This window comes from Balaenoptera musculus, chromosome 8, assembly GCF_009873245.2.
Source record: "Balaenoptera musculus isolate JJ_BM4_2016_0621 chromosome 8, mBalMus1.pri.v3, whole genome shotgun sequence".
NCBI lineage: Eukaryota > Metazoa > Chordata > Mammalia > Artiodactyla > Balaenopteridae > Balaenoptera > Balaenoptera musculus.
This window is the reverse complement of record NC_045792.1, coordinates 95,856,578-95,871,216: the sequence shown is the minus strand read 5'-3', so window position 1 is coordinate 95,871,216 and position 14,639 is coordinate 95,856,578. Positions and strand designations below refer to the sequence as shown.

Below are 14,639 nucleotides of genomic sequence, written 5' to 3'. Positions count from 1 at the left end.
TTTTTTTTTTCACACACACACACTGTATTTTATTTTTACAAGAGATAAATAGACTGACACCAAGCATTGTACGTGGATGACCACAACAAAAGCAACAATGATTGCAATTACCAAACATGAAGCACACTCATACTATGTCATAATATTGACATTCAGTCCAGTAATCCTCCACTGTAACAGCTCCTTTACTTTGCAGTGAAAATTGATTTGTATATTCTTTGCCTCTGAGTCCTTGTGGGATTTTTTTTTTTTTTAAATTCAGACAGAAAGTCACAAAAATTATACTCATCCTCATCAGTTCACTCAGTCCCATGTAATTAATTTTTTTTTTCATCTTGATCTTTTGTTAGCACTTTTATGAGTTCATCAGTTTTTCATTAGAGTTCTGAAAATGCTTATTCATTCAGTTCAGCAGTACAGTCAGTTACCAGAAACCTGTACTTGTCAGAGTCTTTTCCATGAATTTCTTGAAGATGAAACCCTTTTATAGGAACATATTTGCAAAATCATCAGAGTACACCCAGAACTGTCTGTAAATGACAAAAGACTTAAAAATGACCACGGTTAAAGATTTGATGAAAGTTCATAATAATGCAGTTGACAAGAAAATTAGTTATTTCTGAGATATACATTTTAAAGTAATAACTAGGATTATTACTTATAACATTATACCAGAACATATAAGATTTTTAGAAATTTCATGCAATGTCTGAAACATTTATATTAACATATTTCCATACATATTTCCATACAAATACAAATATAAGATTTTTAGAAATTTCATGTAATGTCTGAAAAATTTATATTAACATATTTCCATACATATTTCCATACAAATACAAATATAAGATTTTTAGAAATTTCATGTAATGTCTGAAACATTTATATTAACATATTTCCATACAAATAACCCAATGAAAGTTTAGTATTAGTTGCTTTGTTTGTTTTTTTATACTGCAGGTTCTTATTAGGCATCAATTTTATACACATCAGTGTATACATGTCAATCCCAATCGCCCAATTCAGCACACCACCATCCCCACCTCACCGCAGAGGAAATGACTTCTTAATCCAACTTAGATGTTTACTTTTTTTGTTTATTTTGGTAGAGGCAAACATTGTTTTAATAAGTTTTATTGAGATATAACTTACATACTATAAAATTCACCGTCTTAAAGTATATAATTCAGTGACTTTAGTATATTCATAAGGGTGTGTTACCATCACTACTGTCTAATTCCAGAACATTTTCACCACCCCAAAAAGAAACCCTATATCCATTAGCAGTCACTCCCCATTCTCCCTTCCCCCCAGACCCTGGCAACAACTGATACTTTTCTGCTTCTGTGGATTTGAAGTTTCGTACAAATGGAATAATACATGTGTGGTCCTTTGTGACTGGCATCTTTCACTTAGCATAATGTTTTCAAAGTTCATCCATGTTGTAGCATATATCAGTACATCATTCCTTTTTTTTTTTTGGCCGAATATATTCCAACTATTCACTTTTAAAGGTTGTACCAACCATTTTGGAGAAATTCAAAGAGAAGAAGCCTCAAGTGGTACAAGCCCTGCAGGAGGCAATTGATGCAATCTTCCTTACTGTAAGTTGAGTTTGTGGTTTTGTCTAAAGTTTGTCAATGTGATACTTTGATTGTTCTTTACATTTGAGAAAAGCTTATTGACCACATTTTCTTTCTAAAGACCACACTACAGAACATCAGTGAGGATGTTTTAGCAGTAATGGATAATAAAAATCCAACCATCAAGCAGCAGACATCTCTTTTTATTGCAAGAAGCTTCCGCCACTGCACTGCTTCTACCCTGCCAAAGAGCTTACTAAAGCCCTTTTGTGCTGCTCTACTTAAGGTATAGACTCGCTTTGAGATTGGGGGAATATTTTATACCTAGGCAAGATTTTGTTTTTTCTACTGATTGTGTACAGTGACTACTTGACTTTAAGACTGTAGATTATTGTCTTTTGAGGAGAGACCCTCTGTAGCTTTGAAAATTGAATCCAAATTCTTGTATTTATGTTCCTGTTCTTGAAGATAAGCACAAATTAGCTTTATAATTTCACTGACTACTAAAACTTTTATTTTCTTATTTGGCCCATAAACTGATATGCAGCTGGATCTGGTCAAGCATAGGCATCCAGTTTAGAGTATTTGAAGATCATTTGAGTATGAAGCATTTTAGATAGAGGGTAAGAGGAAGAGTAACTTAATTGGCAAATAGAAAGCTAAGCTTAGATTCTGTGCATTGTAAAAAGCAAATTCTTTATCTAACAACCATCAGTCTGAATTAAAATCAGTAATACCTAAAGAACCTTGTATTAAGATCATCTTGCTTACTTCCGGACTGTAGCACATCAGTGATTCTGCTCCTGATGTCAGAGATGCTGCATTTGAAGCACTGGGTACTGCTTTGAAGGTGGTTGGTGAGAAAGCAGTAAACCCATTCTTAGCTGATGTCGACAAACTCAAGCTTGATAAGGTAGGTTAGTAATGGGTTGTAATGAAATTGGATAGCGGTCCTGTCTCTGTGCAATATGGGTTTGTTTACTGATATCCTTTTGATCAGAATGTCTTGATTAGTAGAAATATCTTTCAAATTATAAAAAATAAAATAAAATAAAATTGAGTGACCAGTCTGTAGAGGAGGTAAAAATGATGTTTTGAGTTAACTTCATTTCTAATATCTGGAAAATTGCCTTTCTGAATATGAATGTCTTCCATCAAAAATATGGTTATTGTTTGTTTGTTTTTAATTTTTATTGGAGTATAGTTGATTTACAGTGTTGTGTGAGTTTCTGCTGTACAGCGAAGTGAATCAGTTATACATATACATATATCCACTCTTTTTTAGATTCTTTTAGGTCATTACAGAGTATTGAGTAGAGTTCCCTGTGCTATACAGTAGGTCCTTATTAGTTATCTATTTTGTATATAGTAGTGTGTATATGTCAATCCTAATCTCCCTATTTATCCCTCCCCCCCTCCCCCCCCGCCGGTAAACATAAGTTCATTTTCTACAAAAATGTGGTTATTGTAAGTTTAGTAAATTCTCATTTGCATAGAAATATAATGTAAGATGTCATTAATGTATATCTACTGCCAAGAAAATATGGATAATTTATCTTTGTTGAAAAGGAAACTTTTCTTTCTGAATTCTCATGTAGTTGTGGTTTAGAAATGACTTATTAAGTAATGTAGTGATTGAGTTTCAAAGTTAGGCTCAGTGATGTCTGTCTCAATTTCATTCTCCAGATCAAAGAATGTTCAGAAAAAGTAGAGCTCGTACATGGTAAGAAAGCTGGACTTGCAGCTGACAAGAAGGAGTTCAAGCCTGTGCCGGGAAGAGCTGCTGCTTCGGGGGCTACAGGAGATAAGGACACAAAGGACATTTCAGCACCCAAACCAGGACCCTTAAAAAAGGCACCTGCTACTAAGGTTAATAGATGACTTGGAAAATATGGTTTAAAAATTAGAATTTAGTAAGGTAGGGTCTGAATCTTAGGTTCAGGGTTGTTCTTCAATATGATTTCATTTGAGAGATGAACTCATTACAACATTCAAAATACAGCAGAGCATCTTTTAATGAAGACAGCATATTCCAATAGTACATTTGGTTATTTGAAACCTATATAGAGATAAAAATGGTAATGAAGATACAGGAGTACATTTTAAGGCATCAGAAAGTATCATTAAATAATGAAATAGGGACTTCCCTGGTGGTGCAGTGGTTAAGAATCCACCTGCCAATGCAGGGGACACAGGTTCGATTCCTGGTCTGGAAAGATCCCATATGCCGCGGAGCAACTAAGCCCGTGTGTCACAACTGCTGAGCCCGTGAGCCACAACTACTGAGCCCATGTGCCACAACTACTGAAGTCCGCACACCTAGAGCCTGTGCTCTGCAACAAGAGAAGCCACTGCAGTGAGAAGCCCGCACACCACAACAAAGAGTAGCCCCTGCCTGCTGCAACTAGAGAAAGTCCACGTGCAGCAACAAAGACCCAACGCAGCCAAAAATAAATAAAATAAAATAAATTTATTAAAAATAATAATAATAATGAAATAGTATGGCAAGGTACATAACATTAATAACATAAGTTCATTTTCTAACTTAACATAAGGTCATTTTGCTAATAATGATCTGGAATTGCAGCACCGAGTCTCCATTCCATCAGGGTCTCACTTTGTAGTGTAGAAGAGGGGGAAATGACCAAGGGCAAATATGGCATTCTTACAGTGAACACTTTTCTTGGACTGGATTCTCTTAAGCATGAAGTCATCTGCTGAAAATGCAAGAAGTTTGATTCTCTTTTCCACCCTGAACCCCAGCCTGGAGTTAGGAGAAGAGAACTGATATTTAGTGAGCTTTACTTTATGAAGCATTTTACCTACATAATCTCATTTAATCATCATAACAACCCTTGAGATAAGTGTTTTGTGATCCCTGTTTTTCCAGAAAAGGAAACTAGGGCTCAGCAAGGTTAAATGTCCTGCACGTGCTCTTACAATTCACTTGTTTGTTTATTCTGTCTCCCCACACTGTATTGTAAACTTTAAAGGATAGAGATCTTGTCACTGCTTAACCCCTTGTGCATAGAAGAGGCTCTGGCATGTAGCAGGAACTCTGCATATATTTGTTGAATGACCAGAGTTGCAGAACTGGGATTTGAACCCAGATATCTAGCTACAGAGTCTGTGTACTTTCATGTTATGCTGTCTCTTCAGTACTCCAGTACAGGGAGTTGGCAGCTATTTTCTCCTTTCTCACCAGCTCCTGCCTCTCTGGACAGTGACCTGGGCGTAGCACCTTAAGACCTTTTCTTATCTTGCTGAACCTTTCCGTGCTAGCCAGCTTTCTCTTATAAGGGATTCTTTTCCTTGCCTCAAGAATAAGCTGTGGGTGGGGTGGGGAAGGACCTGCTTTTGTTCTTCTGAAAAAAATCAGTAGGACAGTATCAGCCAATAAACCTACTAAGCCAATAAACATGTATGTCTATGTTTAAAAAAAAAAAAAGTAGGAGATTTATTAATTGAGGTGCCTCTCTAAACAGAGTACTATTATATACAAGAAAGGATCCAGAAGAGGTGTTCTGGTAAATCAAAGAGTGTAAAATTTTCTATTTTTACAGTGAGAAAACAATTAAATCTTTCTTCATGGGGTAGTTATTATGAACCAATAAAATCATAGTGCTAATGTGAACTGGCAAGTGTTAAAGGTTTCCATTGGATTAAAAACCAGCATCTTAGCTTTGCTAACCCCACCTTAAAAGCTCAGAATATGTTCAAGATAACAGTGGTTTCAGAACAGCTCTGGATGTTCAAGACTAATTTGGTCCTCTGTCATTTGGTCCTCTGTCATTTCTTTTTAGGTTTGGACATTGCTTAACAAATATCCAAAATAGGTAGAAGGAATGATGTGAACAGTGATGTGTGTGGCCATATTAACGTTACTGCCCTTGGCTGTGTACCTTATGATAAACTGCTATTTTCTTGTGACCTTTCAAAACTGGGGGTGACATAAATTTAAATCAAGATATTTAAATAGAATATTAGCAGATAGAATCCAGTGGGTACAATAGAAAGTATGAGCAACTGAAGTTTATTCCAGGATTGCAAGGATAATTTGATATTAGAAAAATTACTGAATTTATAGATCAAAAGAAGTCTAATTTCAGACACTGAAAAGGAATATAGTAAATTTCAGCATGTCTTCTTGATAAAAATTCTTAACCATATAGAAATTGATGGAGGGCTTCCCTCGTGGCACAGTGGTTGAGAATCTGCCTGCCAATGCAGGGGATGCGGGTTCGAGCCCTGGTCTGGGAAGATCCCACATGCCGTGGAGCGGCTGGGCCCATGAGCCACAATTGCTGAGCCTGCGCGTCTGGAGCCTGTGCTCCGCAACAAGAGAGGCCGCGACAGTGTGAGGCCCGCGCACCGCGATGAAGAGTGGCCCCCGCTTGCCGCAACTAGAGAAAGCCCTCGCACAGAAATGAAGACCCAAACACAGCCATGAATAGATAAATAAATAATAAATAAAAATTAAAAAAAAAAAAAGAAATGGATGGATACTTTGACATGATTAAGTATATCATTTTTATAGATTATATGATCATATTCTTGGAAAACCCAAGCAAGTCAACTGGAAAACTAATAAAACAATAAAAAAAATTCAGTGAGATGGGCATCTTCAACATAACTAGAACACTCACTGAAATTGGCATAACACCTCTTTTCCTTCACAAATTAGATAGTTCTACAGTGAGTAATAACATATTCTCATGTTATTGGAGTACTTTGTGGTTAAATAGTGAGTAAATGTTTTAACTCAGAAACTGCCCTTTACTAGTGTAGGAAGGATCTAGAGGCATTTAAAGGCATCAAACATTAATTCTCAAATTAATCTGTAAATGTAGCATAAATCCAGTTCATCGTTTTTATTTCATTTATCTCATTAGCTCATTTTGAATTAGAGGTTCTTTCTTTTTTTTTTTTTTTTAATCTTACTTATTTTTGGCTGCATTGGGTCTTCGTTGCTGCTCGTGGACTTTTCTCTAATTGCTGTTGTCTTCGTTATGGTGCTCAGGCTTCTCACTGCGGTGGCTTCTCTTGTAGTGGAGCACGGGCTCTAGGCACGTGGGCTTCAGTAGTTGTGGCGCACGGGCTTAGTTGCTCCACGGCATGTGGGATCTTCCCGGACCAGGGCTCGAACCCATGTCCCCTGCATTGGCAGGCGGATTCTTAGCCACTGCGCCACCAGGGAAGCCCTAGAGATTCTTAATACAGCTTCTACAGAGTCCCCGTGAATGATCTTCAGGAGGTCTGTCTGCCCTTGAAATTGCTAAATTCTGTGGGCACAAAAAATATGGGTCTTTTTGTTGTTGCTGTTGGTTGAGGGATCCCTCATTTTAATCAAATTTTTGAGGAATCTCTAAACCCAAAATGTCTAAGAATCACTATTCTAAATCCTTAAGTGGTTTAATATTTTTCTGTTTGCTTTTAGCCTGGCGGGCCACCGAAGAAGGGGAAACCAGCTGCACTAGGAGGCACAGGGAGCACTGGAACCAAGAGCAAGAAAGGGTCGGAGACTAAAGAAATAGTGGAGCCTGAGCTCTCGGTCAGTATTATACAGTATGCCTCAGACTCAAAGCCGCGGAAAGTCATTGCCCATGAGGAGATTCAAGTTCTTTCTTTTCTGAGTTCTGTAACATATAGTTAATGGATGTCTTTTTAGCTTATTGAAACTGTGCCTTGGACAAACTTCCCCTTTACAGTAGTATAATAGAATCCTCAGATACTAAAACACACCTATGGGAGTGTTCTTGTAGTTCTGGCTGGGGTATTCTTACATTCTTGCCATCTGTTTCCTTAAGCAATTATTAATGTTAATGTTTTGTATCTTACAGATAGAAGTATGTGAAGAAAAAGCTTCAGCTGTCCTTCCTGCTACCTGTATACAGCTTCTAGACAGCAGTAACTGGAAGGAAAGGCTGGCCTGTATGGAAGAGTTCCAAAAGGTGGGTGCACAGGGATGAGTTGAATGTGAAAGAAAATTACATCATACAGAAGTGATGAATTGATAAATGAAGGACTAGCCCTAATTGCTGTATTTTATAACCAGTGAACATGTCTGCAGGGTGTTAACTAAAGATGAGGTGGGGTTTTTATTTGCTTTTTAGCTGTGTAGTATTTATCTTTCAACATCTGCTTTCTGTGGCTTCTATCAGCTCATAACCTAAGTGATGCGTACTCAAGAAAATTAGGTTTATTCTGAATTATAAGGCTTACATGAATTTTATTTTATTTTTATTTATTTATTTATTTATTTTGGCTGTGTTGGGTCTTTGTTGCTGTGCTCAGGCTTTCTCTAGTTGTGGTGAGCGGGGGCTATTCTTCGTCGAGGTGCGCGGGCTTCTCATTGTGGTGGCTTCTCTTGTTGCAGAGCACGGGCTCTAGGCACACGGGCTTCAGTAGTTGAAGCACGTGGGCTCAGTAGTTGCAGCATGCAGGCCCTAGAGCATGCGGGCTTTAGTAGTTGTGGTGCGTGGGCTCAGTAGTTGCAGTGCGTGGGCTCTAGGGCACGCAGGCTCAGTAGTTGTGGTGCACGGGCTTAGTTGCTCCATGGCATGTGGGATCTTCCTGGACCAGGGATTGAACCCATGTCCCCTGCATTGGCAGGCGGATTCTTAACCACTGTGCCACCAGGGGAGTCCCTGAATTTTAATATTATGGTATTAAACTTACTAGGCAAACAGGTCTCTTCACATAAACCACCCCTCATCCATTTCTATGTTTCCCTCTTTGTTGTCCTGATTCTCAGAAGAATAGACATTATCGCTTGGTACGAGAAGCTTCTTTAAAAACAATCTGTGTTGGACAGGAGCATGTTGGTTTATTTTGGCACACACTCTTTTTTTTTTTTTTTTTAATTTTTATTTATTTATGGCTGTGTTGGGTCTTCGTTTCTGTGCGAGGGCTTTCTCCAGTTGTGGCAAGCGGGGGCCACTCTTCATCGCGGTGCGTGGGCCTCTCACTATCGCGACCTCTCTTGTTGCGGAGCACAGGCTCCAGACGCGCAGGCTCAGTAATTGTGGCTCACGGGCCTAGTTGCTCCGCGGCATGTGGGATCTTCCCAGACCAGGGCTCGAACCCGTGTCCCCTGCATTGGCAGGCAGATTCTCAACCACTGCGCCACCAGGGAAGCCCTGGCACACACTCTTTGATTCTAATGAGGAGGGGTGTGGAGAAACTGCAAGAATGGTGTGACTTGAGCCAGGAGTCCTGGCTTCCAGTCCTGCATCCGCCACTCAGGCTTAGCCCTGAGGTGTGCTTCTTTGAAACCTGTACTTAAATGCTTCTAACCTACTCTACTTTGCTATGTTTTTAGGAAAATCAAATAAGTCAAAATATGTATTAGCAGTTTCTGCCATACATTGGGCAAATTAAAAGTGTTACTGTTACTTTCTTTGGGGCAAATTATTTGTGAATTCCTGAAATGTGAAAAAAAGAGTTTCAGTGGCATCACTATAACAACCATATACCAAACATCCAACTTAAGAAACACAGTATTATAACAGAAAGTAAACAAGCTCTCTCTGTGACCCTCCTCATTTCCATTCCCCTCACTCCTTCAAAGGTAAACACTTAATTGATTTGGTATATACTGTTCCCTTGGAACTAATCATTAATCCCTTAACTCTCCTACTATCTTGTTTTACTTCAAGGCTGTTGAACTAATGGACCGAACTGAAATGCCATGCCAGGCATTAGTGAGGATGCTGGCCAAGAAACCTGGATGGAAAGAAACTAATTTTCAGGTATATTTAAATTAGAGATTTAATGTCTTTTATTGAAGTAATTTTCATTACATCATCCTATGGCGTATTAGAGAGGTATAGTTTGGTAATTTTTAGCTTGTTCTTTTTTTTAAAATCACTCAGCCAATGTGTCATGTAATTTTAAATGAACAGTGGAATGTGTCCATTTTGATTAAACACATAACTCTAACTTTGTGCATTTAGGAGTTTATATATATACAAATACTTATTGTTTGTTAATTCATATGTATACATTTTTTTCATTATTTAGGCCTGGAAGCCCTCTAATACAGGGAGGGATGAACAATGAGATAGCTTTCTTATTTCTTTGCATAAAAAATAAATGTAGTCTTTAAATTGCCAATAAAAAATTACCACATAATCGGTTTAACTCACTAACTGATAATAGAGATGAAATTGAGCAGTACCGTTATTTAGTCTAAAAAGCAGGTGTAAAGGGAGGTATAGGAAAGTAATACATGAAGGAAAATGAGAAAAGAGTTTTCTTCTCCTCCTCTAGACATAGATAGAGCTGATGGGAAACAAAAGTTTGAAATGTATCAGGTTTATTTTTGGCTTCCTGCTAGTCTCTTTTTTACTTCTGTTTTGCCACCTCTTATTCTCTGTTTAGGACCTTAGCTCCCTTGCTCACTGTTCCCTTAGCACTGCATTATAACCTCATCCATACCATCCAGCTCCACAAAGGTTTCCCGTGCCAGAAGGTTCTGATGCTGCCTTCTTCCCCTCACACCACCACTTTTAAAACTCCCCTTACATAGCTTCTCAGATAGGTGAAAGAAGCACACCTAATTTGAGCTAATACCCTTCTTTGTATTAGATCCATAACAAGAGGTAATTTTATATCTTTTTTTCCTTTATAACAACTTTCCTGAGGGTATAAAATTGTTTTAAAGGGTACAGTGCAGCTGTTTTTAGTCTATTCACATAGTTAGCAACTCCTACCACTATTTAATTTCAGAATATTTTCATCACCCCGAAAAGAAACCCCATACCCATCAGTAGTCACTCTCTATTCCTCCCCAAGTCCCCACCCCCAGTCCCTGGCAACAATTAATCTACTTTCTCTCTCTATGGATCACTTCTCCTGGACATTTCATGTAAATAGAATGATGTGGCCTTTTGTGTCTGGCTTTTACTTAGCATAATGTTTTCAAGGTTCATCCATACTGTAGCATATATCAACTCTACAGTCTTTTATTGCTAAACAGTATTCCATCATATGGATATACAACATTTTATTTACCCATTCATAAGTTGTTTGTTTTTTCTTCGGCTGTGTCACGCAGCATATGGAATCTTAGTTCTCCAGCCAGGGATCCCGCGCCCCCTTCATTGGAAGCGTGGAGTCTTAACCACTGGACCACCAGGGAAGTCCCTACCCATTCATAAGTTGATGGGCATTTGCATTGTTTCTGCTTTGGGGCTCTTGTGAATAATGCTGCTATGAACTTTCATGTACAAGTTTTTGTGTGAACACATGTATCTACCTAGAAGTAGAATTGCTGGATCTTATGGTAACTCTGTGTTTAACTTCTTGATGAACTGACAAACTGTTTTCGAAAGTGGCTGTACCATTTTATCTTTGCACTAGCAGTCAGGAGAGTTCCAGTTTCTCTACTTCCTTGCCAACACTTGTTATTTAAATATTCAAACAGGACAAAGGGAAATATTTTTGGTCAAAAGTGTCTGAAGTCCCAGACATCTGCCATCATCACATTAATATCTTTAAATTGTTTTTCACAGTTCCTTCCATTCTTCCACTTAAAAATCTACAAATTCTTTAAATCTCTCAAGTTCTGGTGTGTGTGTGTGTGTGTGTGTGTGTATGTACACGAGGGTTGTAATTTTTTTTGTGGGCAACTCTAGTAGGAACTCTGAATTAGTATGGTCATTTTATTATGTATTTCAGGATGTATGCTCAGTACTATATGCAGATAACCATAGGAGAAGGAGAAAATAGAAATTATATTTTTCAATTCATAAACTTCATGTGGTAACATTGCTTGTTAATATTTTAAAACACTGAGTGGTTTTTTTTCTGTCTTAGCTGTCAGCTACATTAATTGATAACAATTAAAGGATAAAAATTATTTTGTTTCTTGGTTTAAAATTTGATTTTAGTTTGGTCATGTTCTCAGCTGTTACATCTTCTGGCTGCTGTAAAAATAAGTAAATAAATAAATGTCTTTGGGCAATTCCCTGGCGGTCCAGTGGTTAGGACTTGGCACTTCACTGACGAGGGCCCGGTTCAATCTCTGGTCAGGGAACTAAGATCCCACAAGCCACGTGGCACACCTCACCCCCGCCAAAATAAATGTCTTTGGCTACTCATAACTTTCTGATACTTATCCTTGTTCAGGTGATGCAAATGAAGCTTCACATAGTTGCTTTGATTGCCCAGAAGGGAAATTTTTCCAAAACTTCAGCTCAGATCGTCTTAGATGGCCTTGTAGACAAGATTGGAGATGTGAAATGTGGGAACAATGCAAAAGAAGCTATGACAGCAATAGCTGAAGCTTGTATGTTGCCATGGACAGCTGAACAGGTTAGTGACACAGAGCTTTCTTTCCTCAAGTTTTCCCAGTTTTTTCCCAAATTTTAATTTAAGGTTATTAGTTAAACTTTAGTTCTTTTTTTCTCAAGTAAAACCTTTTTTGATACTGTTTTACTTTTACCTTTAGTAATTTTTGCACTGTTGCCTGATAATTAAAATTGTCTTAGTCAAGAATATTCTATTAAGAATGAAAGTAATTTTCTCTTAAGACATTATAATCCACAGTGACCACTAATGAAAAGTTGTAAACAGTCCAGATTGCCTTTTTAAAAATTTTTTTTATTGAAGTATTAGTTGATGTACAATACTGTGAGAATGCTTTTAATACTTCTGTCACTTACCTCATTTTCTTGTGTAAATTAAATATTTCATTCCTAAGGCATTCTTGCAGTTGTGTTAGCATCAGGAAAACCACGCTTAATCCACTCCTGCCTTAATGTCAAGCTATATTTCTGTGAGAAATATGAGAGAAAACACAGATCTGTTTTGGTTTTTTGTATGTTTATTTTTCCACTCCAGGTTATGTCAATGGCTTTCTCACAGAAGAATCCCAAGAATCAGTCAGAAACTCTGAATTGGCTATCAAATGCAATAAAAGAATTTGGTTTTTCTGGGTAAGTCAGAAAGAAATCAAGTACATGTTTTGCCAGTCTCTAACTGGTGATTATATTTGTTGTAGCTATTGCTGCTTATTTCTGAGAAGCCAGAGCTGGATTGTCTATAATTTTTATAAAACAAAACTACCTTTGTTCCTGAAAAGCCTATATTGGCTTGTGCTCCTGCATTTTGATATCCACTAATATTAGAGTTCTCTAAGTTATTTTTCCTCAAGTATTTGTAACTGTCCCACAGAAAAGCCAGTTCCAAGGATTTCTAGTCAAATACATTTGGAAAATACTATATAAAATCACACTTGTTTAGAGATCTATAGTGCATGTTGGAAAATTAAAGGCTCTCAGAAGTCCTGCAATTGAGACACTTGTTTAACCCACTCTTTCCCGAAGTTATTTGCCTGTTGAACACATGTGTTTACAGTAGTCCCCCGCTTGTCTGTGGTTTCACCTTCCACAGTTTCAGTTACCCACAGTCAACTGCAGTCAAAAAATATTAAATGAAAATTTCAGAAATAAACAATTTATAAGTTTTAAACTGTGGGCCATTCTGAGTAGCATGATGAAATCTCACTCTGTCCTGCCCGGGATATGAATCATTCCTTTGTCCAGTGTATCCCACCCATCAGTCACTTAGTAGCTGTCTCAGTTACAGATCGATCCTTGTGGTATTGCAGTGCTGCTGTTCAAGTAACCCTTATTTTACTTAATAATGGCCCCATGGGACTTCCTTGGCCGTCCAGTGGTTGGGACTTTGCCTTCCAGTGCAGGGGGTGCGGGTTCGATCCCTGGTTAGGGAGCTAAGATCCCACATGCCTCACGGCCAAAAAACCAAAACATAAAACAGAAGCAATATTGTAACAAATTCAATAAAGACTTTAAAAATGGTCCACATCAAAAAAGTCTTTAAAAAAAAAAAAATTGCCCCGAAGTGCAAGAGTAGAGATGCTGGCAATTTGGATATGCTAAAAAGAAGCTGTAAAGTGCTTCCTTTAAGTGAAAAAGTGAAAGTTCTCAACTCAGTAAGGAAAGAAAAAAAGGGCATGCTGAGGTTGCTAAGATCTACAGTAAGAATCTTCTATCCATAAATTGTGAAGGAAAAAGAAATTCGTGAGTTTCACTGTTGCACCTCAAACGGCAAACATTGTAAGTGCTTAGTTAAGATGGAAAAGGCATTAAATTTTTGGGTGGAAGACATAAACAGAAAGAAAACATGACTGATGACAATGTGTTCCACCCAAAAGCATGCAGAATATGAAGATTTCAGTAAGGGATCCTCTGAAACAAGTGACACCAAGCCATTTGCTGCAAGTAAGGATGGCTACACAGATTCAGAAACAGGTTGGGACTGAAAAATGTAAAAATTACAGGAGAGGCTGCGTTTGCCAGTAAAGCAGCCGCTGCATTTCTGGTAGAGTTGAAAAAATTGATTAAGGAGAAAGAGCACACTCACATAACTTTTATTACAGTATATTGTTATAATTGTTCTATTCTGTTATTAGTTATTATTGCTAATCTCTTACTGTGTCTAATTTATAAATTAAACTTTATCATAGTTCCATAGGTATAGGGAAAAAATAGTATATATAGTACTATCCACGGTTTCAGGTATCCACTGGGGGGTCTTGGAAGGTATCCCTCCCAGATAAGGGGGGACTACTGTATTTTATTTAACAAAATTTTATAGACTTACTTTATGCCTGGCACTTTCTAAATAATAACTCATTTGATTTAATCATAAAAATCATGTGAGGTATTGTTCTCTCCTTTTATAGATGAGGAAACTAGGGCACAGAAAGCTTAAGTGATCTGCCCAAGTCACAGCTAGAAAGTGGCAAAGCCAAGATTTTTTTTTTTTAATAAAGTTATTTTATTTATTTATTTTTGGCTGCATTGGGTCTTCGTTGCTGCGCGCAGGCTTTCTCTAGTTGCGGCGAGCGGGGGCAACCCCTCGTTGCAGTGCGTGGGCTTCTCATTGTGGTGGCGTCTCTTGTTGTGGAGCACAGGCTCTAGGGGCTCAGGCTTCAGTAGCTGTGGCTCACGGGCTTAGTTGCTCCACGGCATATGGGATCTTCCCAGACCAGGGCTCGAACCTGTGACCCCTGCATTGGCAGGTGGA

At 38.0% G+C, this 14,639-nt stretch overlaps 1 protein-coding gene across 4 annotated transcripts in view; it reads left to right on the top strand.

Annotated features, from left to right (window-relative positions):
* CKAP5 (cytoskeleton associated protein 5) overlaps nucleotides 1-14,639 on the top strand; it is a 107,013-nt gene that overhangs the window by 54,254 nt on the left and 38,120 nt on the right. For all 4 annotated transcript variants that reach the window (XM_036860406.1, XM_036860407.1, XM_036860405.1 and 1 more), the window contains exons 10-18: nucleotides 1,515-1,604; nucleotides 1,705-1,869; nucleotides 2,368-2,496; nucleotides 3,270-3,452; nucleotides 7,021-7,134; nucleotides 7,424-7,534; nucleotides 9,242-9,334; nucleotides 11,715-11,900; nucleotides 12,429-12,523. In XM_036860406.1, coding sequence (XP_036716301.1) covers nucleotides 1,515-1,604; nucleotides 1,705-1,869; nucleotides 2,368-2,496; nucleotides 3,270-3,452; nucleotides 7,021-7,134; nucleotides 7,424-7,534; nucleotides 9,242-9,334; nucleotides 11,715-11,900; nucleotides 12,429-12,523 — 1,166 coding nt within the window. The remainder of the gene's footprint in view (nucleotides 1-1,514; nucleotides 1,605-1,704; nucleotides 1,870-2,367; nucleotides 2,497-3,269; nucleotides 3,453-7,020; nucleotides 7,135-7,423; nucleotides 7,535-9,241; nucleotides 9,335-11,714; nucleotides 11,901-12,428; nucleotides 12,524-14,639) is intronic.